Consider the following 24,526-nt stretch of genomic DNA (forward strand, 5'->3'; position numbering starts at 1 on the left):
TTCCCTTGGGCACCTCGGGGGGAGACGGGGGGACCTCGGCGCGGCCCCGCTCGCGGGTGCAGACGCTGCGGGGGCCCCGCGGAGCCGCCCCCGACCCTCCGCGCAGGCGTCTGGAAACGGGACGGGACGGACCCGGCGGGGGCAGGATGGAATGGGATGAGACAGGACGGGATGGGATGGGATGGGATGGGATGGGATGGGACGGGAGGGGATGCGACGGGATGGGATGGGATGGGAGGGGATGAGATGGGATGCGACGGGATGGGATGGGATGGGACGGGACGGGGCGGGCTGCGCGGGTGCGCAGCAGGTTCCTTATCGGTGCCCGAGCATCGGGGCGTCGCCGCTCGCTCCTTCAAAGCGGGCGGCGGAGCCGCCACGGCCGCTCTTGGCGCGCAGCCCGGTTCGGCGCGGCTCGGTTCGGCGCGGCCCGGTTCGGCCCGGCACAGACCCGCAGGATGCTGCACTGGGGCTACGAGGAGCACAACGGTAGGGCCGGGACGCGGGGAGCGCGGGAGGCTGCCGGGCTGCGGCGTCGCCCCGGGCCGGGCAGCACAAACGTTCCCTGGACGTTGGCAGCGTCGGGGAGGGCTGAGCTCCTTCCCGCGGGAAACACGACGTGTCGGAGACTCTGAGCTCCGAACCGGCACGCGGGAGGGGAAACTTTCACATCGTGGTTACTCCATGGTTTCCTCAGTCCGCTCCCTCTACCGGAGTCCGTAGAGGCGCTGCACACGCAGCTCCCACCGACGGCCTCGCCGCACGTTTGCACGGCCAGCGTGCCTGGCGCGCAGGCACCCGGGCAGGTCCTGGGCTTTACGTCTGCCCTCACCTCGGGAGAGGAGGCACCGTGACGGCCGAGGGGACATGAGGGCGTTTGCAAGGGCTGTGTTTGCAGGGTGCGTATTTGCACACACCATGCCTGCAGCAGCGTGCTACTTTTTCATGATTGTTTCTCATTAGAAATACTGTGTGTGCAAGTCCTGCCTGTCCTTCAGATCCCTTTGTTCAGTCTTTTTGGGATGGATCTACTTTTCCAGAAAAACTGGGTGCTGTTGCAATGCTGAGACGTGCTGTTGGATACTCTGCAGGTGCGGCACCCCTCCCCGCAAGGCACAAGCGGGGCTTGTTTTGCAAATTTGTGTCTCCGTATGTTTTCCAAGAGTGCGAGGACCTCACCTGCACGCTCCAGATAAGGGGTTCTCTCTCCCTCCCTTATCCTGGCCCCCTCCCTGGCCGTCCCAGCTTCCAGGAAGGGGAGGCTGTGGCAGCTCCTATCAGGCAGCTGCGTGGACCTGGCCGGAGGCCCCAGCTCCAGTGTCCAACTCTGTTTTCTCGCTGATAAGGTGCATGGGGTGGCGGGTGCCCTCACCTCCCCTGCAGCCTCCCCTCTCCTGCATCCCCTCCTCTCATCCCAAGGGAGGAGAGCACTGGGGCTCTGGTAGCCGGTGCCTCCCCGGCAGCTCCCTTAGCTGTTGCTCTTCTCTTTCCACACATTCATTTGAGCCTGTTTCCAGTTTTGCTGAGTAGCAGATAAGTGAGATTGCACCAAATCGTGGCGGATTTTGTTCCCTCACCAGGCTGTGAGAAATTTCTCCAATGCTAAGATGAGCTTTTGCAATTTAAAGAAGTAGCGACAGAGTAAAATTAATCAAATTTGGCCACAGTCATATACTAGAAGTGACTTCCTGAAGACATCTGCATTCGCTTCCAACTCTGCCTTTATTCTCTGTAGAGATAAAACTGCTTCTTTTTCAAACCTGGGGGAAAACTCTCCAGCCTCCTTAGCAATAATGAGCACAACAGAAGTTATTTGGTTCCTAAACTTTCAAGTATTCCACACCTATGCCTACATATATAGTATATGTATGTATAGGCATGGGCTGAGTGGTATGCACGGAACAAAACGGTGCTTTGATGCCTGCATTGCTAAGATGCTAAGAGACGTTATTTAATTTCTATGCAAACCTTGGTCTTTGTTTTCTGGTTCTTTGCAGTTTTGAGGGTGTTTGCATGTGGAGGCATAATCCTGAGCTCCAGAGAGCTGCCTCTGCCCAACATTATGCACTTGGGGCTCCTGCGGAGGGACAAATGTCCTCACCCCTTCACATAAACTTTCCTTTTTAGATAACCGCGCAATTGCTTTAGTTACAAAACAAATTCAGAATCAATTGCCTTTAGTTTATGACTTACTTAATCAAATGTATGGAAAGTACTTATGTATGTTGTGTTTGACTGCAGAAATGTCCTTAGCTCCCTTACAAGTCTGACACTCAAGTGGCTTATAAATGAAAAAGGGGCCTGATTTTAGTCTTTTTGTCTTTGGGGACCGTTACATAGTTTTGATGTCTGATTTGAAAGGTGCCATTGAATCTACGCCATTATGAAATTGGAAATGGTTTCATTAGTGCTAATATTTTTGTAAGCTACCACATAACTAAACCACTTGCAAACCTGACATTACAAATGTGAGCGTTTTCCCTGTGATAAATTGAGCACTGAGTTCTCTTTAGAAACAGCTGAGGATGTGGTCCTGCAGAGAGAGTACATCTTAAATATGTACCCAAAAAGTTAAAATGTCTGTTACGCTGAAATGGAGGCCGAGAGCTAAGGTCCAAATTCAGAAGCGATTCCCACCCTGGAGGTCACCAGGCGTAAATCCGACTGCGAGACCTGCATTACAATATGACCACCGTGTCCATGGTCCTGCAATGGGAATGCTCCATATAACAGAGGAAAAATGAACGTTTTTTTTTGCTATTTTCCCATATAGGCCAGATTTTTGGCAGTCTCATGTTGCTTGGAAATACAAAAAGCAAAATCAAAAGCAAAGATATGATTCTGATAATCTGAACTAAGGACAAGTATGGATGCAGATACGGTGTCTTTTTAGAACCAAGTTTATTGTAGAGCAATTAGTTGGTGCTAGGATTACCAATCTGGGTCCTCTTGTTGTCCAAATCCAAGAGATTAAAATAGTCCTAATCTAAATTATGCTACTTTATTTTCTGCCAAAAGGTGGAGTTATTTAGATAAATCAGATTCAGAGAGAGCATATATGTATTTTTTCACCATCACTGTGGATTTTGTAGGTTGCTTAAATCATACCTTTTCATTCCAGGTTCCTCTTAGACAACTGAGCAGATTTGATGTGGAGAAGCCAATGAGGGACCCTGTTTTTGTTTAACTAATACTTTGTTTGCATAAACTTCATGATTCATAAATTTGTGTGGCTATATTGCAAATAATTCATATTATTTACTGCATGATAACTGTACTGCATGATAACTGTAGCTATTGCTGAGCTGGAGCAGTAGGGCATAATTAAGCACATAAATATATTTTGCTTTTCCTCATCTTAGCAATATCCTAAGCATATTCAAAGTAGCAATAAGTTTTTTCTAAGCATCTTAAATTGTGGCAGTAAGGTATAAATGATGGGAACTTGCTTCTTAACTGAAAAAATTTGTACACTGCGTCACTAACTAGAAGGTACTAGAATCTAAATATAGTTAAAATTAATCATTTTGGAAGTAATAAACACCCTACTAGCTTGAAATATTTATTCACACATTTATGTGTTCAAACTTAACACCTACTATCTTAGTAGTGGCTTAATGATCTTAGTTAATTAAGTCATTAACTAAATGACTTTGTTCTGCTTGAAATTTAAGCCTTAGCTGCCTTTTAGGAAGTCCTCCTTCCCTCTTGCTTTTTCTGAGATGCTCAGAAGGCTGGAGGTGGGCGATGAGGCATTGGAACAGGCTGCCCAGGGAAGTGGTGGAGTCACTGTCCCTGGCAGTGTTCAGGCAACGTGCAGATGAGGCACTTGGGGTTAGCAGGCCTGGTGTTGAAGGGCTTACGGTTGGACCCCATGATCTCAAAGATCTTTTCCAGCTACAATGATTCTATGATTCTATGAGCAGGTTGAGAGCTTTATGAGCAAGCTTTATTAAAGAGCAAGCCAACATCAGTGACACTGATGTGGGTCCCTCCTCAGGGTCCTGTTTGGAAGGATCCTATGGGTTAGAGTCCTAGAAAGAAGAGGGGTCCAAGAGAGCTAGTTAATATTGAGGGATTGCTTTCTTCAAGCTTAATATTGATGCATCCCAATGAGCAAAAAAACTACCAAAGGCGGCAGGAGTGTTTCATGGATGAGCAAGGAGCTCCTAGCAAACTCAAACACATAACAAAGTGTAAAGTAGGTGGAAGTGAGTACAGGCAGCTTGGAAGGAATATAGAGACATCATTTGAGTATGCAGAGATGTGACTAGGAAGACTAAGACCCATTTAGAATTGAATTTGGCAAGAAATGTCAACGACATCGAGAAGGGCTTCTTCAAATAAAAGGGCTTCTTCAGCAACAAAAGGAAGAGGGAGAGGTGAGGGAGAATGTGGGCCCACTGCTGAATGAGGTGAGTGCCCTGGTGACAAACAGTACAGAGAAGGGAGAGATACTGGGTAGCTTCAGTCTTTACTGCTAAGGCCAACCCTCAGCTATCCCAGATGCTGAAGACAAGAGAGAAAGTCTGGAGAAAGGAAGACTTTTCCTTGGTGGGGGAGGATAGAGCTAGAGATCATTTAAGCAAACTGGACATCCAGAAGTCTGTGTGTCCTGATGGGAAGCACCCATGAGGGAAATGGCAGATGTCATTATTAAGCTGGTCATCTTTGAAGGGTCCCAGGGAACAGGAGAGGTGCCTGAGGACTGGAAGAAAGCCAGTGTCCCTCCACTCTTCAAAAAGGGCAAGAAGGAGGACCCAGGAAACCACAGGCCACTCAGCCTCAACTCCATCCCTGGAAAAGTGATGGAATAGTTCATCCTGTCTCTAAGAATGTGTAGGACAAGAAGGTGATCAGGTGCAGTCAGCATGGATTCACCAAGAGGAAATCATGCTTAACCAATCTTCTATGATGGAATGACTGGCTGGCTGGATGAGGGGAGAGCAGTGGATATTGTCTGCCTTGACTTCAGCAAGGCTTTTGACACCGTCTTGCATAGCATCCTACTGGGAAAGTTCAGGAATGAGTGGACAGTGAGGTGGATTGAGAACTGGCTGGACGGCAGAGCTCAGAGGGTTGTGATAAATGGTGACTAGTCTAGTTGGAGACCTGTAGCTAGCAGAACCCCCTAGGAATCAGTATCAGGTCTAATCCTGCTCAATTTACTCATCAATGACCTGGATGAAGGGACAGGGTGCACCCTCAGCAAGTTTGCTGATGATACCAAACTGGGAGCAGCGGCTGATACCCCAGAGGGCTGCGCTGCCATCCAGAGGGACCTGGACAGGCTGGAGAGATGGGCAGGGAGGAACTTCGTGAAGTTCAGCAAAGACAAGTGCAGGGTCCTGCAACACCTGGGAGGGATAACCCCAGGTGCCAGAACTGGCTCAGGGTGATCTGCTGGAGAGCAGCTCTAGAGAGAAGGATCTGGGCATCCTTCAAAGGAGGATTTGTTTGATATATGTTTGATGCATAACTGAGTCCTAACTACCTTCCTACTGCACGTAGACTGGCCCTATACAGTTAAACATGTGGTACATGGTAGATGTATCTAGCTGGGCCCTTGAGAGATGCTGTTACAGGAGGTGCAACCAAAGCAGCTGAATATTTTGATGTGTTTTTCTGAATGCGCTTGTTCTGAGCTAGAAAATCATGTGAACAAGAACGATTCAAGCAGAGCCTTCTTCCCTACAAAACCGAAGTTCAGACATCTCCTCCCTTCTCTCCTCCTCCTTTCAGGGCCTGCCCACTGGAAGGAGGTTTTTCCTATCGCCAATGGAGACCGCCAGTCCCCTATCGACATCAAAACCGAGGAAACCAAATACGATCCCTCTCTCCGCCCCCTAAATCCCAGCTACGACCCAGCTTCTGCAAAAATCATCCTGAACAATGGCCATTCCACCAGCGTTGAATTCGACGACACCGTGAACAAGTCAGGTTTGTTCCTTTTACATTGCTCCATGTTTTCCTTCTCCTTTCCTTGGCTAGAGAATGGCCTGGGCATGCCTCACTGCTAGACACATGACTTCTCCTAGACAGTAAGGCTTTGGTCCTCTGCGTGAGAGAGTCCCTTTTTTCCCTTGTCTTTCAGCACTTTACAATTTGGGAATGTATTGCAACAGAAGCACTAGGTTGTGGTTTTCAGAGAGCGGTAGGATGTCCTTTTCTCCTGGATGGTTTGATCCACCCCAGCTAGCGGGCTCATGTCAGCACCCTGTTTGAACAGTGTTGTTGTACGTTTTCTCAAATGCTGCTGCCTCTCACTGCAGATGAATCCTTTGTGTCTCATTACAGGTTCATTCCAACTGAATCACTCAAGTCTCTTATCTGACTTTAGCTGCAGGTTTGGTTATATATATTTTTTTCCCCTTTGTAATCCATGCCTGAACTTGTTATGTCAGGAAAGCGCCAATGCAGAACAAATGAAATATATCCCAAGAGATCCCTTTTCTTCTCTGGAAAGTGTTGTTGTCCTGATCTTTGAGGTGCACACAGGCTCCCTTTTTGAAAGCAGTAATTATGAAGATGTTCTCTGCTTTAGGACAGTCTCTGCAATGTTAATGCCTCTTCTTTAGTTACTTCTCTTGGATGGTAATGTGAATACCTTTCCTGAAACTGCAGGAGTGCAGCTACTTCAAGCAAAGTCCTTTTGTGGTTGCATTAGGTATAGCTGAGGATCCAAGCCCAAGTAATACATTCACAAATGTCAGAGATGACGAGGGCTAATTTGTGATCATGCTAACATTTAGTCTCCAGTATTATTAAACCATTGTAATCACCTGTCTCCTTCAGGAGATTCTGTATCTTCTGTGTATGGCCTAGGTTCTTCAGTTGCTCACACATAGTTTATACTTTGGCCAGAATCATGCCTTATACCAAAATCCAAATCCTTTTGTAGCCATAAGCTCAGTTGTTCACTATTTCCCTTAATATTTGCCACTGACAAACTTGATCAGCTATATTTTTGTCTTATTGTGGCAACAGAGAGAGACTTAGATAGAGACAACATCATATTTTGCTTTCCCAACAGTCTTAGTAAAACTCTTAAATTTCCTGTTGATGGAAGCAACATTGGGATGTTGCCTGAAAGCCAACAGCTGAACATCAGTCATCTAATCTGACCTCATGAGGGTCAGACACCACAGGACTTCCAGAATTAATTTCTGCTTCAAGTCTAGTAGGTGTGGATGAACTAAAGCACATCTGTTAGAAAAATACAAACTTGATTTCAAAATTTCCAGCGATGACAAATCTACCACAGCCTTTGGTAAGTTATTCTAATTATTAATTACCTTCCCAAGTAAAAAAATAGAAACCATGCTTTATTTCTGGTGGGAGTTTCATCAGCTCAACCTTAAATTCATTTCCTTTTTAAAGGAAGTAAAATTGAATATGAAAACACCAAGAAACTATTCCATTTTTTCGCTCCCTCCATGAGGTGACAGCAACTGAACTTAGTTTTTCTGTAGACTGACACTGGTACAAAGTAGGGGTAAGGAGAGCATCTTTCTACTGCCCTCCTCAGGCCATAAATCCAAAGTTGTTATCCCTGTCACTGCAAAGCACTGGTATCTATCTGACGATCAGATAATTAAGGAGTTGCAATCCCTAGTGCCTTTTGGGAGACTCCATTTCTTCTGTACATGGCATAGATCCATTCTTCACACATGCACAGCTTGCATTTTGGCCAGAATCATACCTTATAAAAATCCAAAACCTTCTGTATCTACAGACTTAGTTACTTGTCATTGCCCTTAATATTTGCCTCAGAAAAAGTTTGTAGTGTTTTTGTTTTCTTTCAGGTCAAAAAATCAAATACTGAATTTTCTAGGGTCAAAATTCGGTCTCTGGGGTACCCCTGTGAAGCAAACACTCCTGCCATATGATGGTTTTGTGAAAAAGAAATCCAATTATTGGTGCTAAATACACTGTCATCTTTTAATTCATTATTACCTGAATTCTGTAAAAACTGTTTCTTTACTTTGCCCAGTACTGCAATTAGACTGTCAGGACTGTATTTATTTGTGTAATTCTGTTTATCCACTGTGATGCCACATAAGCTCCATTCTGCAAAATTGCCCCATTAGTGTTTCAAAGGCCTCTTCATAAGGCTCTGTTCAAGCTTTGCGATACTGATAGTTGTTGTGAGAAGCTTCTGGTTAACTTTCTCCTTAATAACTGCTGGAATGGAAGGTTTTCATCATCATTGTGCGTTGTGACACAAATACACCATCAGTCCCCTTTCCACATTATTCAGCAGACGCAATTCACTGAATACATTTCCCTGTAGTCATTTTCCCCAAGCTGGGCAGAGTACTGATCTCTATGCACTTCAAGGGCATTTGCTTCCAAGTTTTCGGTTCCTGGAAGAAGGAATTTGTCTAGGACTGCCACTTCCCCACTCGCTTTGTTCACTAGATTTACAGGCTCTGTGAAAGCATCTTTCTATGTTGAAGTTTTAAGTAGGTCAAATACTTCTCCCCATGGGTAAACAGTTACAGTTTCTGTTTGTTAGCCAGGATACTTCTCTTAGCAGAAAGGCAATGGAGGAATTTCTTCTTTTACCATTGTTTGGTGATATTTAGCTCCTAACAAAGTCAAGTTTTGTACTAAACCTAGAAGGGACAAGCAAAGAACATTCTTCACCCTGGTGCTCTTAATTTAAAACCCATTTGATGGGTTTTAAATCACCCAGTCCATAGCCAGACAGGAGCTGGTGATGACACCAGGTCTTTTAGAGGCAGTAACTTGTCTACACGTAAGTGCTGTTCGGAAGTCGCTCTTGATGAGTGGGAATTTCTAAATCACTTCAGGGAAATGAGACTCCTCTGAGATGTTTTGCACAGAAGGAGGGGGAGGTCTGACAGCGGCAGCCTGGTGTAAGGGTAGAGGACCTGGTGCTGGAGTGTGGATCCCTCAACTGAGGCTTTTTGTGTGTTTTGCCTCCTAGTGCTGACGGGGGGGCCGCTCAGCGGGACGTACCGCCTGCGCCAGGTCCACTTCCACTGGGGCTCCAGCGACGAAGCCGGCTCGGAGCACGCCGTGGACGGCGTGAAGTACGCGGCTGAGGTGAGGCCTCGCGCGGTGCCCGCCTGCACGCGCCCGCTGGGGCTAGGTTTCTGCTTCCTGCAAGACTTATCTTGCCCCCTCGCTCCTTGTTTTTCCTTCTCCCCCATTTTATCACAAGTCATCAGTCTTCTTGAAGTGTTGCGTGTCTGGTCCTTTCTCAAACAAGAACCTGTCTGAAAGCTTTGGAGAGGATTAAAAAAAAAAGGAATACAGAAGACAAAAACTTGATATTCAGAGATTTAATGTTGAAGAGCTGTCTTAATCTTTGTCTTTCACAATCTGTTCCTTGGAGAATATTTTCTAGGTCAGCTTCAGTTACAAACCACAAGATTATTCAGCTTTTGGCCAATGCAGTCTAATGCTTATGGAAGACGTAGGAACAATGTTTCTTGTGGTGAATGGATAGAGCAATGCAATGGTCATTATTTTGGGAAATGCACCTTTAAAATTTGTGGGGTCTGTGGAGGATGGCAGCCTTTGCATGGGGTTGCAGCCAAGGCAGGGTATGCTGTGGGAGCAATGTACCTTCTGCTTCTGCTGCAGAGAGGTTGCTTTTCCTCTTTCTCCTTTGGTGCATTTTAATAGTCTACTGTAAGAAGTAGTCTCGAAGTGTTTTCTCTTTGCCACTGGAAGGAACACAGGCTATTTGGATGAGACTGAGATCTTTAACAACGTATACTCAGACAGTGAAGAGTGTTTTGTTATTAAAAGAAGTGGGGGAAAAGTATAAAAATAAAAGTTAATGGAAAGCTAAAAGACTTAAATAATGCTAAAGGGGGAAAAATTGAATGTGTGCAACTAGAAAGGAAAAAAAATGTGTGCACAGTAGTGTAATCAGATTCTATTGCAAATGCTGTAAGACAGAATGGCCAGGAGAAAAAAAAGCAGTTTTCTAACACTAATGGGGAAAAGTGACATTTGCAGTGTTTAAAGGCTTATGTTTTCCACAGGAACCAGGTGAGATGGAATATAAAGAATTAATAGCGGTGCTATTAATTAAGTACCCAAACCAAATTTCTAGCTGAGAAAATATATAGATGTTTCCCATCTAAGAAACCAAATGGAAGGAGAAAATATCTCTGAATTTCTAGCCAGTCTAAAAACCTTTCCGTTACCTGTTGATTTGGTAACCTTCCACAAGAAGCTCTCTAGATGTCACATTGGTTTTGGGATAAGGAACCCAGAATTAAGATCATGGCTTCTGAGCACTGTCCACACAAAAGAAAATACCTCAGAAGGAGATATGAAGATGGTTTCGGTGCTCACCTTCATGAGCAAGATGTGTAAGATACCAAGAAAAGAAACATCTACCGAGCCACAGAACGAAGAAGTTTACAGGTAAAGAAGACCTCAAGTTTCAGTCCCCTAAACCTGCTGGGAAGCAGAAAGGATCCCTGGCTCCATTCTTTGTGCAACGTATGGTCTGATCAAGGCCTCGCCACAAGCTGCGGTGACAGAGCGGTGGTAAGACGGTATATATTCCTTAAAAGAGAAGTCACAAGCCATTGAGAATGGGGGCTCTACCCAAAAAAGTGCTTCCCAGCTCTGTTTGTTTTGGGGTTTTTGATGTTTCTTTAATTGGTTGGTTGGTTTGGGGTTTTGGTGGGGGTGAAGTTGTGAGGGAGTGAGAGTGAGATTTATTTATCCGTGGGAATTTTAATTTTTGTTGCTTGTTTTTTTTTTTTTTTTAAATCTACAATAAAGTCAATTCCGACTGTGAGTATCTGTTTCCTTTTTGCATATGTAAAAATGTAACTGTTTAAAAGTTGTTCCATGTAACTTCTGTGAACCTAAACCAATGAGCCATGAGTAGGCACTTTCCTGCAGGGATCTCTGAGGCTGCCATCCAGCACGTTTCCCTGTGAGCATCTGTGCATTATTAGTGATTTCATGGGAGTCCTTACGTGCTGAAAGTAAAGTTTCAGCGGTTCAGAGCCCAAGTGTTTAGCAAATGTCGGTTCAGCCCCATTGCATCAAGTCCTAGAACCTTGCAGATATGGAAAATTCAAGCTCATAGAAACAAGGCAAGAGTGGTAGCAAAATCTTTGCACTGCTGGGTCCTGAGAGTGATGTTGCCTCCCACCATCACTTAAAGCAAGTTCCAGCCTTCCTAAACTGCCTTTTTTTAGGGCTCTGCAGGCACTGTTTGTCAAACGGGAGTCGTCAAACGGGAGTCTTTTCTTCAGGATTTCCAAAAGGGTTTTAGAAAACTAATCCCACGCCCTACTTCAGAGCCTCTATTTCCTTCTCTAAAAACAATGGGTAATAGGATTTACTGATCCCTGAGGATTTGTGAGAGCAATTTGGGCTTGTGGAGTGCTTAGTGTGAGCATGGTGCGAGTGTGGTGGCCTCTTGGGCTGGGCAGCTCTTCCCGGGAAGCTGGAGCTCCCAACAAGGACCTTCAGCTCCAGCTCCGCAGGAGGAGCCGAAGCCATGTGGGGGCAGAGATCACTACCTTCTCCTTTCCCCGCCTGGCCATGCTGAACTTTAAGCATTTTTTTTGAGCATTCAAGCAATTATATTTCATGTGGTCAAGGTGCCTTTGAGCTGCTGAAGCAGCTACTGTGGGACAGTTGCAGCAAATGTGGTATTGGAAATGCAAATGCTCAGCAAAATCAAGCCAATGCTGAGTGCCTAAATGCTAACCATCCCTGAAAAATGACATTTGGAAAGTATCAAAGATAGCATTTTGATATTCCACTGAAAATAAACAAGGGAGAAGGGATCAGTGAAAGTTTAATGTGTGTTTCTGTGCCTCTTTTGTAGCTGTCTGTGTGGCTGACTAATGTTATTGAAAGCTTGAGATTTGATTAAGCAAAAGAAGGGGCAAAATACTAATGACGTCTTCATGCTTTTCAAGCACTTTTGTAATCAGCTGTACTAAAAATGGATTTAAAATCCTAGCTTTAGATATATAGACATGGGATATCTTGTCTTAGCCTCAAAGTCAAAGTGCTGGAGAGCTCTCAGCAGTTTCCCCAGGACTGTAGTGTCTTGATTGCAGCTAAATTTTGATTTTGGGAGGGACTGAATTAGTGCAAGCACAACTGCCAAATCCAGTCTGACTCTAATCCCACCATTGCAGTGCCTTTTTTTTTTTTTTTTACTTCTGATTGTTTGAATTACATGTTTACTGGTTTCAATAAGTACTTGCAGTTTAATGACTGGAAAGGTTCGAAATACCAGCAAGAGAAGTAGAAAGTCGACCCCGGTGCGGTTCTCGTGTTGCTCTGTCGCTGGTGCCGTTCAGCAGGAGTTGATGCTGTCTGTGCCTCTTGCTTTTCAGCTTCACGTGGTTCACTGGAACGCAGAAAAGTATTCCAGTTTTGTGGAGGCAGCTCGTCAGTCTGACGGATTAGCAGTCATGGCCGTATTCCTAAAGGTGAGGAAAGAAGGGCTCAGCCCTCCTAACACCTGCCCAGACAACGGGATAGCACTGAGGGGTGGAGTAACTGCTGCGAGAGATCTGTGTTTTATATGGGCATTACAACACTGTGTTTTCTTCGTAATACACAAAAATATTGGAAAAGTTCCTTCATATTCCTCCTTGCCCCGTACCCACTCGAGGCAACATCCAACTCTTGTCGCAGCTTCATGAACCTTGGTACAAAGAAGCCGATGGAGGATTCACTCAGCTTGTGACACGGGACAGGGCCGTGGCCAAACGCGCGGTGTCTGCCTGGCCAGGGACGCCGGGGCCCCGGCGAGCGGGCGGCATCCTGCCATCGCAAAGGAAGCTCCAGACTTATTTCCAGTTTATGCTGCAATGATTCCTGTTTCACCAGGTTTCTGCTTGGGATACACAAAAACTGTGTTTCTGAATTTCTCACTGTGTTTTAAGGAATTCGGATTTCATTGTAAGCCTAAAACCATGAAGTTTTTCATAGAAAAAGATGCAGAAGTAAACTTCTTTACTTTCCCTGTATCGTAAAGTTCTTTTTTTTTTTTTTTTTTTTTTTTTTTTTGTATCTGAAGTAAATGATAGCCAGAATGAGTATTGTCAGCAGAGGAGAGGATCTTCTTTACGAAAAGTTTTTGTTCCGATCAGAGACTCATACTCACAAAATTATTCAGATTTCGCAGATATTTAAGCAAAACTGTATGAGGATCCATTCCAATATGTACTTGCTTTCCAGTCATTCACTTTGGTTATTTTCTTCGGAGACCAAGTATTTCTTTTCTTATCTCTCTTTTTTGTAATAGATTGGTGAATGTAACCCTCAGCTGAAGAAGATCACGGACCGCTTGGACACGATCAGAGTCAAGGTGAACAAATGCTACTGCAGGAACACGAGCAGGGCTGGCTGGTTTTGAGGATGTGTTTGCCAGTAACTGGGTTACTCGTCGCTTCACAGCTGTGGTCCCTAGTCTCTAATTTCCTCACTGTTCATTTCTAGCTCTGTTTTGGGACAGTTCAGGAGCATTCTGGCTAAGAACAGGCTAGCAAAGGGTAATTTTTAAATCATAAGAGGTCAGAGGAAAAGGCAAATTCCTTGCAGAACATAATCTCTGGCAAAGATCATTGACAGGACAAGAACGTACTAATCAAAAGAAAGGTTTTTCTCCCTGGTTTTGCTGAGGTACAGGGTGAGAAGGATACTAGTCAAAAATATTAGTAGCAAAGGTTGCATAGGAGGTAGGACTTCATTTGAAGACACTAGCTCATCTGCTGTGATCATTCAGGATGCCACAGAAAGGTTTATGCGTAGTTGCACAAGCTCTACATCCTTTGATACAATTTATTTTGCTAGCCTGTTGCTTTTGAATAATATCGTTTTGACTTTAAAAATATTATTCGTGAACATGAAGCATCAATGAACTTGTGTAAGAAATAATTTGCTAAATATATTTATTCCAGAACCATAATTAGCTGCTTTTTTGATTTTTTTTTCAGGGTAAAAGAGCACTGTTCACAAACTTTGATCCTACCTGTCTGCTTCCCAAATCTTTGGACTACTGGACATATTTTGGCTCTCTCACTGTTCCACCTCTGCTTGAAAGTGTTATCTGGATTGTTCTGAGAGAACCCATAAATGTTTGCTCTGAACAGGTTTGTTTTAATCCTTTAGTGCTCTAAAAAGGTTCATTTTTTTTAAATACCACCCCAAAATAAATTGATTTGCAGAACATGACATGGCTTATCTTATCAGATTTTCAAAGGACAAAATGTATCTATCAAATTTGTCCTGACTACTTGTTGGCTTTCTTTGTGTAACATTTTTTTTTGTTAATCTGCATACTCTATAAAAAAAAAACCTGTCAAAAAAAAAAAGACAAAATTCTTACGGAAAAAAGCTTATTTTTGCAACTCTGGTGATGCTGGGAAATGCTGGAAAACTGCTCAGTTTGGTTATTTCCTTTTCTTACTGACAGCGATGCTCTGGCACTCTAATGTGGCAGGTCAACAATAAATTTCTCCCGTTCCAGATGTGCACATCTCTGTGACTCTACTCGAATAACGAATAGCAAGTGCTAGTGTATTATGTTGTTTGTTTTTTAGTTATGTTTGCTTAGAAGTAGGATAGTGCACTTACCTGTTCACTGAAGCTTCTTGCTGTCTGCAGTGCTGCAACAGTGACATCCAGTGGGCTCATCACTATGTGGCTCAAGGATTTTTCCCCGTGGGGATGCTAAAGATTAACTTCTAATTTTGCAAGTTGACAGCTGATACAGTTCACCTGTAATATAATTCATCAACATGCTGGGCCCACTGTAGATCTTTGTGCCATAGCATTTGTCTATTTCATGGTCAATATTACAAATATCTCAGAAAAATTAAGTGCCCCAAGTCCCCTGCTCAGAAAGCAGAATTGAGGACCTCAGTGTTTGCCCAAGAGTGGATTAGGATAATCACTGACTGGGATGCCAGGTAGTCAGGAGGCCTTCAGCGCCCTTTGTAAATGATTTTAAGCTGTGTATTCACACAGCACTTCTATTTTCTGCATCTGTATCTCTTCCCTCGACCCCACAGTCTCGCTATGTGAAACTTCTTACAGTACATAAGCACATAGGGTGCAAAGTTTGCATTGAACTTCCCAAAGACAAGATGTTGTTCTGATTTGAAGGTTATTTGGGCTAAACTATCATTAATATGCTCTATAATATGAAATATTGAATGTAAACATCCATGCATGGCAAGAGGATACAGTGCTGGAAATAATGCAAAGTGATTCTTTGCTTGCTGTTTTTCACACACTATTGTGTATAACCTTCTATATATTAAAGTATAAATGTACTATACTGTCACAAACGTGCATCCAGGGTTACTTTCCAGTAATGCCCACAATTCTGATTCATACCATGACCATTTACATTTATTCTTTTGTTTGAATTTCTTTTGGACTTTGCATTTTTCTTCATACCTTTTTGGTATGCTTTACAGAAATGAAAAATAAATGTTAAGCTTGTAGAAACTCACAGGGAGTTTGAGAGACTTAGAATTGCAAATGAGGTGGAGGAAGATAATATGGACTTTTTTTTTTCCTTAAGAAAGTCATTATAAAATGTGTGTCTTAGTTCAGCATGGCATTAATTTTGATTATTTAAGTAGTCTGACATAATGGTGAAAGTTCTCAACTTTGATGCAAAAGTAAAGTGTCCTGCCAATGAAAATGTGATTTTGGAAGTAGTTGGCAGCTGATATTTTTGTTCTGTGGGATGGTGAACAGCTGGAAATATGTTTGTATTTATTGGTGTAACAAATACGCACACTACCTCATGCACAGAGCATCCCCAGGGCCTCTTGGCTCATCCTATAGCTCTACTAACAAGCTAGATTTTATACTGACTTAACCCTAAACTGAAGGAAGAGACCTGGACAAAATGAAAGGGACAGTTTCAGGAGTTCCACTCACTCATGAGTAAAGGAGACAAAATCTGGATATTTTATAGTTTGCATTACTTTTATTTTAAAATGGTTCTGTTTCTGAAGGAAGATGTTTCATTTGCCTCAGTAGTAGTTCCTGAAGCTCCTAATGTGCTGAACAACTACAAAATAAGGTACTATTAAATGGGATTATTTTTGTGCTCTTCTACTCATGGTAATGTAGACAGGAAATAAGACTATCAAATATCAAATGTTCAATATTAAGTTGGTATAAGAATATGGAATTAGTATATTAGAAATGGGACAAAATAATAAAAAGATTCTGATTTTATGGGGGTTAGACATGGAGGTCTGATCTGGGTTTCTGCTGAGACAGGCTTAAGCAGAGAAGTTTATGCTGAGATTTAAATAACTGCCAATTCTTTGTCTGCATATGGGAAAAGTTCTGATTTACCCTGATTTGGGCGCATGTTTAATGTGTCCAGGCGGTGGGACACATAACAGAAGCTTTCTATAGCACAGCACCTATTATTCCAGGTTAACTGTGAATATAATCTTTGAATAAGAGGACGTAAGCACGTGTACGTAAGAAATCTGATTTTGGCACAAAATAGTCTAGAATCTCCAAACAGTAGAATCAAACTCAAAGAATACAGAAAACTGCATGTGCAATTTCATGCTGACGTGTTTCAGGAGATTTTTTTTTGTTAGTCACTGTTTTATGTTCACAAGGAGAGAAATGGTAGAATTGCCATTCCACACATACCATAGAAAAATGCGATTCCGTTCTTCGTGGTGGAGAAAAAAAGGTGAAGAAGCATCTTCCATGTTTCCTACACAGCCTTTTCCTTGCCATGAGTGTGCCATTTTTCCGCTGAACCTTCTGCCTCTTTTCCTTTGCAGCTGGCCAAGTTCCGCAGCCTGCTGAGCACGGCTGAGGACGAGGCAGCCTGCTGCCTGCTGAGGAACTACCGCCCGCCCCAGCCTTTGAAGGGACGAGAAGTCAGAAGGAATTAAAGGAATCAAGCGAGAATCCGCCATCCCCAAAACCATTTAGGAGGCTGAATTAATTTTAATAGATAATACGCTTTGTATTTTTTTTTTGTGAGTTGCTATAACAAATAGGTATTGTTTTATTATTGTCATTTCTCACAGACAAGTACATCCTGACCTGTTACAATTTCATCCATATTAGCTGATCCGAGTGTATTTGAGTGCGTTGTAGTGTTACATGCACGGAGTGCAGTGCTAACCTTATCGGTCAGAAAGGGTGAAGTTGTTCTGAATTTGCCACCAAATTACTGAAGAGGATCCCTGATGCTAGTGGCAGTAAAGGGTATTGTAAGACTATGCTTCTCTAACATAAGATGTAGCCTCTACATGAGCTTTTAAGGAAAAAATATTTCAAGGCTGGACTTGAAGGGACTGCACGTTATAGTCCCACACTGTAGGTGGTCCATACACTAGTCTGTCACTGAGGGCATGTCCTAAGGGCAAAGGGAGAGCCCCAAGAGCCCTACTTTGGCACCTGATATCTCCTGCAAAACCTGCTAAAGCTTTGCTGGCAGTGTAGGTGGCCCAAATAGCTGCACTTTTAATGTTCCAGACCAAAGACAGCCTTCAGAGCACAACAAAGAAATCTTAGTCAAGTCAATATAAAAGATCAACCTTAATAGCAATATCTTGAAGTGACTGTCTTTGTGGATTGACTTAATCCCGTGCTTCTCTCAGGAATTTTTGTTAATTGAATGTAATTGTTTTCTGCCAATTTTATTCTTATTGATTTTAATGAACTTGTCATAGGATGTAGCTAGTAGAGGAATAGATTACCCTCAGACTGTGAGAAGTACGTAGTGAAAGCCAAAGATACCTGAGAGGCAACCAGAGATTTCATGGGCAACCAGGAGCACCAACCTCTGTAATACTTCTGATTAAAGTAATTTTCCGCTATTGACATCCATAAATTTGTTCTTTCACAGGTTTTATAGGCTGTGCCTCTTGCCTCAACAGCTCTTTTGACCTCAGATGGACAATTGCGAGGGAAATCACAAACTAACTGGATTGACTTTATGATCATTTTTATGAATAAAGTAGACATAGAGACATAGATATTATAGCTTAGCTTAAGATAGGTGAATTTTTACACTCTCCTCCCCAGAATATAGCTAAGATTGCTGCAAGACCTCTCTGCCTTATAAGTGCATTCTGAAGGAACAAGCACAAATAGGTCAGGGGAGAAATAAAAGGTATTTGGCAGCAGCTAGTGCAGGTACTAACCACGGGGAGAAACCTTCAGGTACTTTTTTGTTTTCCAGCATGGGAGGAGAATCCAGCTGGAGAGATCTGAGCCCCTGAAGGAGGGCCTGTGGAAAGTGTGCATGGAGAGAGCGCAAGTGTGTTGTGTATTTTCACACCCCTTTTTTTCAAGATTTAGTTTTGCATCTGATGTATTCTCTGTTGTGTAAGGAGCTGCAGAACACGACCAAATTGTTTACAAGTTGTATGAAGGTTCTAGAGCTGGTTTGCTTGAGAAGAGGAAGTAGTCAACCTTCTACTTTTTATCAGAAGCAAAAATGTTAGAGGTTTTTACACATTGTAAACAGTGGAGTTGATCCAGAGCTTTAATATTAATAAGGATTTTACCAAAATAAAAATGGATTTTATGAATGTGTGTTGTATTTTGTGTTAAAGAGTTTGGAGCTGTGCAGAGAAGCCTGTATACAGTGCCTCTTCTTACAGGCTTAAATAGGTCTTTTGGGCTGCCCTCGGCCTGCTCTGTAAATGCACAAGGAGGAATCCAGTGCTGCACATCGTTTTGGTCATGCAGGACAGTGCTCCCTTGCTCTCATCTACTTGGGAGGGCACATGCACTTACCGCCTTCTCATCTATATGGCTCAGGTAAAAACCTATTACAACTCAACCACAAACTCAAGTGACCAGGAAAGAAGTTTTGAATGAGGTGGGAACAAAGCAAGGGGTGGGAGCCAGGGCTTCCACAGCCTGTGCAGCTGGATGTGCCCTTGGGATCCCTGAGCTGCCCTGGCTGCAGCGTCCTGGGAGCCGGGATGGGGATCAGCCCGGCCAACGGTGTCTGCTGCGGTGCACCCGCTTGCTCTGCCTGCTTCCTCTGCCACTGCGTAGTTTGTGTCTCTCACGTTCTAGCAAAATGGACTTTGTCAATCTTCTAGACAGGAAACGGGGATCCAGAGGAATTCAAGGAATCAACTGCAGAAAAAAAGAGTCTTCCAAATACTTGATTTTTTAAATTACTGTAAATAATTGAATATGGCAAAACAATAAAATGACAGAAATAGGGTGTGAAAGAAACATATAAGACATTTTGTATAAACTTAACAGTGAGGAAATTCAAGGCAGCTGAGAGGAAGTCCAGCAGAAAGGTCCTTGGCTCTCCCCTGAAAACAGAGATTCTCCACCCTAGTGTAACAGGCCTGGCGGCGCTGTAGGGTCAGACCAAGGCTTCTGCTTTATCAAAGCTCATCCACATACTCGGATAGATAAAATTTGAATATTTTTTCAATGCTGCTGAAAGCTTGTTTTTTTGGATGTAAATCAAATATAACATGTTAATCTCTCCCGGTTTCATATCTCATTTTCAGCAGGCACGAATTCCTGATGTTACCGTGCCTGTGAGAAACAAGTGACTTGGATGAAATTCGCCCAGGATGAAGTTCGCCCAGGAGATTCAGGCGCAGGTGTAATCCAGGTGAGACGGAAACACTGACCATGGAAAAGGGGGAGACAAGTTCACGTGTCCTGCCGGCGGCTTCCAAAATTAGTATTGTGACTACCGTGTTCTGGGAGCAGAAGTAGTATGGGATAACGTGGATGTGAAATGAAAAGTGAATAAGCAAAGGAAGAGATAGAAAAATAAGAAAACTGGGCAGAGGCAATCAGACAAAGAGCTGATGCAAGATTTTGGTCTTCATTCACCAGTCTATCAACTACTCTTAACTCTGTAAATTGGCAAGGTGAGGAGCAATCTGGATTATAAATATTCTGTTTTAGGGTGACAGAGATGCAAAGCAAAACAATTTTTTATTGTATATTTTCCTGGGTGAGGGAGAAATGATGGCTTGTGCTACCAAGTGTGAATATGGAGGTAAGCAGTAACATTGTTGAGAACCATGTATAAAAGATCAAAATGTCAGAAATGAAAGCAATACAAGCCCTGCCCCCAACACTTTAAATATGTTTTTTGGAATTGCAGACTGAGATACTGTAGTTTCTGCAGCATCCCTGCATCATTCTGCGTACGTGCCAGGAACGCTCATCTCATGAGCTACATTTTGCATCCTCCTCTTTCCCCTAGGCTTTGCTCACTGTACGTTGTTGCAGGTTGGTCCAAAAGAGGAGATACTGCTTTTCTGTTCTGTGCCATCCATTGCAATAGTATCCAGGTGTTTTCTTCACTATTTTATATACAAAATGCTTCTGCATTAACAGGCAACAGCATTATCTCTTTCAAGGAGGGAAGCAGAGGCAATGATGGGTGAGAGTAAAATACATTCACTAATTTTGAACCTCCACTTTGGAATGTGTAAAATAAATGCATTTTTATTTTTTTTTAGTAAACTTAGGGTTTCAAGGCACATGCTAGAGCTCAGTTCAGCCGACCTCGCTTAGGACCTGTGTTGTATCTACTAGCCTACTGCAAATGTCTTCAGCACTTGGAGCACCTCAAATGGCACTAGGCATCTAGGTGTGGGTAGCTGAACTTAATAAATTGGTTATTATTTTGGGATAGATGGAACCAGTTTTCCTTAGAGAATCTATTCATTATTTGTTGTTTTTTTCGTGCCCTGTTTAAATCCAGCTTCTTATGTATTTTGTGATGTCTTGGATAAAGAATCTAGTTAGAAATCACTGAAAGTCTCAGCATCCAAATTTATATTTAAAACTTTTAAATATTTTCAGGGTTATGCATAAAACAGTAGCCTATGTATAAACAGTTAAAAGACTACTGTGTTCTCAAATCTGTGGATGGCTTTGACAATCCCCAAATTGCTGAAAACTATTTAAATTGTATTTTAGTTACCCATCTTATTGCAAATATAGTCAGAAATAAAAGCAATATCTCATTGATATCTTTTGACATCAAAGTTAATAATACAAGAGTCCTGATGCTGTGCTATTAAGCAACATATTTAATTATGCAGCCTGTGCTAGACTCTGTGTGGGCTGTAGGAAAATCTGGGCTGTGTAGCTCAGCAGACTATAAAGAAAGAGCATCGTGGAACTGAACAAAGACAGAATTCCACCAATCCTGAAATCCGAAGGCAGAGACCTACAGCCAACAAACAAAAACACAGAAAATAGAAAAGTTAGGGAGTAAACACTGGGAAAATATTATAATAGAATAAAAGGTCCTTTGCAAATTGCTCTTGCCATCAGGTGTCACTGCAAGCCAGGCAATGGGTGTCTGGGCACCCATGTGACAGCAGGAATAACCTGCTGTCGGCTGGGGATGAGGCTGAGGAATGTAACTAACTCAGGGACTAGGGACATGCCATGGGGTAGGACTTACTTATTTTTCATAAAAGTGAAAGAAGGATTATGCAAAAAAGGATGAGTTTTAGATACATAACAAAAACCATGTGCAAATCTAAACTGTCACATTTAGGCAAATCTGTACATTTCAATATTTACCTGTTCTCCATAAACAATAGGTTTGCACATGCCTAACAGCTTTTTGGTGCAAATGACCTCTATATGATCAAGTTTTTCTGTGTTTTCTTTCAAATGGAAATTTCTCAAAGGCATTAAAGAAAAGGAGAATTGAGGTCACTAGGGTACTGGGAACCCTGGCTGTGCCTGGCCAAGTCAGTGCTACCAAGCATAGAACAGAGCAGATTCAGGATGAGCTGGGCTTTCCTGCCACACAGAAGCTCAATCCTTGGAGTTGGGCTGATATTCTGGTACTGCACTCAAAACAAATTTTTAATTGCTTGAGAAGTACTCTCCCATTATTCATGAAATTCCATGGGCCAGTGCTACTCTTTCATCTGTATAAACTCTTATACAAGATTTGCCTGGGACTCAAGAGAATGGGATTTCACTTCATGTGTATTCTGGAAGATTATGGACCATCAAGGATATTTTAGTGTTAACAACTGGGTAACAATGGGTAGCATTTAGACAGCTCTGCACAAGTCTGAGTTAAGCGTATTTGTTCTACGTCATTGAAAAAAGAAATTAATTAAAGCACACCATAGACAATTTAAATAAATTTGAAGACAATTTCAATAAATGTTCCAGCTGCCCCAGCTAGAAAGAGAGGCACATTGGGTGCCCAACTCAAATGCCTCTATGTAAACGCATGCAGCATGGGGAATAAACAAGCCAAACTGGAGATGCATGTGTGATTGCAGGGCCATGATCTTGTTGCAATTACTGAGACATGGTGGGACTGCTCTCATGACTGGAACGTGGCCATGGATGGCTTTAGGCTTTTCAGGAAGGACAGGCCAGGAAGGAAGGTGGTGGGATTGCTCTTTATGTGAGAGAGCAACTGGAATGTATGGAGCTCAGCGTAGGGGGACGAAGCGCAGGGGCGACACTGTCATCGGAGTTTACTACAGGCCTCCTGATCAGGGAGAGGAAGTGGATGAGGCCTTCTACAGGCAGCTGCAAGGAGCCTCACAATCCCAGGTCCTTATGGGGAGCTTCAACCACCCTGATGTCTGCTGGGATAATCACACAGCTAGGAGCAGACAGTCCAGGAGGTTCCTGCAGAACATTGTAGATAACTTCTTGATGCAGGTGGTTGATGAGCCAACAAGGGGAAGGGCGCTGCTAGACCTGATGCTAGCTAACAGAGATGGTCTAATGGGAAATGTGAGGTTTGGGGGTAGTCTTGGCTGCAGTGACCACGAGATGATGGAATTCATGATTCTGCAAGGAGGAAGCTGGACAAGAAGTAGGATTGCAACCCTGGACTTTAAGGGAGCTAACTTTGACCTTTTCAGGGAGCTCCTTGGAGGAATCCTCAGGGCAAGGGTCCTAGAAGGAAGGGGGGTCCAGGAGAGCTGGCTACTATTCAAGCACCACTTTCTCCAAGCTCAGGATCGGTGCATTCCTATAAGAAAGAAGTCAAGCAAGGCGGGCAGGAGACCTGTGTGGATGGGCAAGGAGCTGTTGGGTAAACTTAATGAGAAAAAGAGCATATATGCAATATGGAAGAGGGGCCAGGCCACATGAGAAGAGTATAGGAACATTGTCAGAGAATGCAAGGATGCAGTGAGGAATTGCCAAGGCCTGTTTGGAATTAGAGTTAGCAAGAGATGTCAGGGACAACAGGAAGGGCTTCTATAAATACATCAATAGCAAGAGGAAGATTAGGGAAAATGTTAGTCCTCTGCTGAATGGGGAGGGTGCCTTGGTGGCGGAGGATGCAGAGAAGGCAGAGTTACTAAATGCCTTCTTTGCCTCAGTTTTTACTGCTAAGGCCAGTCCCCATGTACTGAGCCTGGAGAAAAGAGAGAGAACCAAGAGAGAGGGGGACTTTCCAATGGTTGAGGAGGACTGGGTTAGGGATTATTTAGGCAAACAGGGCACCCATAAATCTATGGACCCAGATGGGATGCACCCAGGAGTGCTGAGGGAACTGGCAGGGGTCATTGCTCAGCCGCTCTCCCTCTCCATCATATTTGAGAGCTCATGGAGGACTGGAAGAAAGCTAATGTCACTCCAGTCTTCAAGAAAGGCAAGAGGGAGGAGCCAGGAAACTGCAGGCCGGTCAGCCTCACCTCTCTCCCCGGAAAGATGATGGAGCAACTCATCCTAGAGACCATCTCTAGGTATGTCAAGGAAAAGAAGGTGATCAGGAGTAGTCAGCATGGATTCACCAAGGGAAAGTCGTGTCTGACGAACGTGATAGCCTTCTACGATGAGGTAACGGGCTGGATAGGTGATACGAGAGCTGTGGATGTTGTCCACTTTGACTTCAGCAAGGCTTTCGACAGTCTCCCATAATATCCTCATAAGAAAGCTTTGGTAGCGTGGATTGAGGACTGGCTGGATGGCAGGGCCCAGAGGGTGGTAATAAATGGTGCCGAGTCTGGTTGGAGGCCTGTGGCCAGTGGTGTCCCTTAGAGGTCAGTACTGGGCCCGGTGTTCTTCAGCTTGCTCATCAATGATTTGGACGAGGGCACAGAGTGCACCCTCAGCAAGTTTGCAGATGACACCAAACTGGGAGGAGCGGCCGACACTCCCGAGGGCTGGGCTGCCAGTCAGAGAGACCTGGAAAGGATGGAGAGTTGGGCAGAGAGGAACCTTATGAGGTTCAACAAGGACAAGTGCACCTGGGGAGGAATAACCCTGGGCATCAGTACAGATTAGGGGTTGACCTGCTGGAAAGCAGCTCCACGGAGAGGGATTTGGGAGTTCTGGTTGACAACAGGTTAACCATGAGTCACCAATGTGTCCTCATGGCCAGGAAGGCCAATAAGGTACTGGCCTGCATCAGAAGGAGCATTGCCAGCAGGTCAAGGGATCCTCTCCCTCTACTCAGCTCTGGTGAGGCCGCACCTGGAGTATTGGGTGCAGTTCCGGGCTACACAGTACAAGAAGGATATTGAGCTTCTAGAGAGGGTCCAGCATAGAGCTA

At 43.7% G+C, this 24,526-nt stretch overlaps 1 protein-coding gene across 2 annotated transcripts; it reads left to right on the forward strand.

Moving 5' to 3' along the window:
* The first annotated feature begins 369 nt into the window (after positions 1-369).
* On the forward strand, positions 370-17,115 carry LOC104580129 (carbonic anhydrase 13). Of its 2 annotated transcripts, XM_088523117.1 has the most exons (9): positions 370-489; positions 5,743-5,940; positions 6,298-6,346; positions 7,245-7,270; positions 8,954-9,072; positions 12,360-12,455; positions 13,277-13,339; positions 13,968-14,123; positions 16,803-17,115. In XM_088523117.1, exons 1-9 carry the CDS (start codon positions 459-461, stop codon positions 16,914-16,916), a joined length of 852 nt encoding a protein of 283 aa, XP_088379243.1. In that variant the 5' UTR covers positions 370-458; the 3' UTR covers positions 16,917-17,115. The 2 variants fall into 2 exon arrangements, with proteins under 2 accessions (XP_088379243.1, XP_088379251.1); XM_088523125.1 differs by lacking the exons at positions 6,298-6,346; positions 7,245-7,270 and having other exon boundaries at positions 373-489.
* Positions 17,116-24,526: the final 7,411 nt, after the last annotated feature.

Source organism: Tinamus guttatus, unplaced genomic scaffold (genome assembly GCF_059628265.1).
Source record: "Tinamus guttatus ecotype Peru unplaced genomic scaffold, ASM5962826v1 Tinamus_guttatus_pri_ptg000012l, whole genome shotgun sequence".
Classification (NCBI taxonomy): domain Eukaryota; kingdom Metazoa; phylum Chordata; class Aves; order Tinamiformes; family Tinamidae; genus Tinamus; species Tinamus guttatus.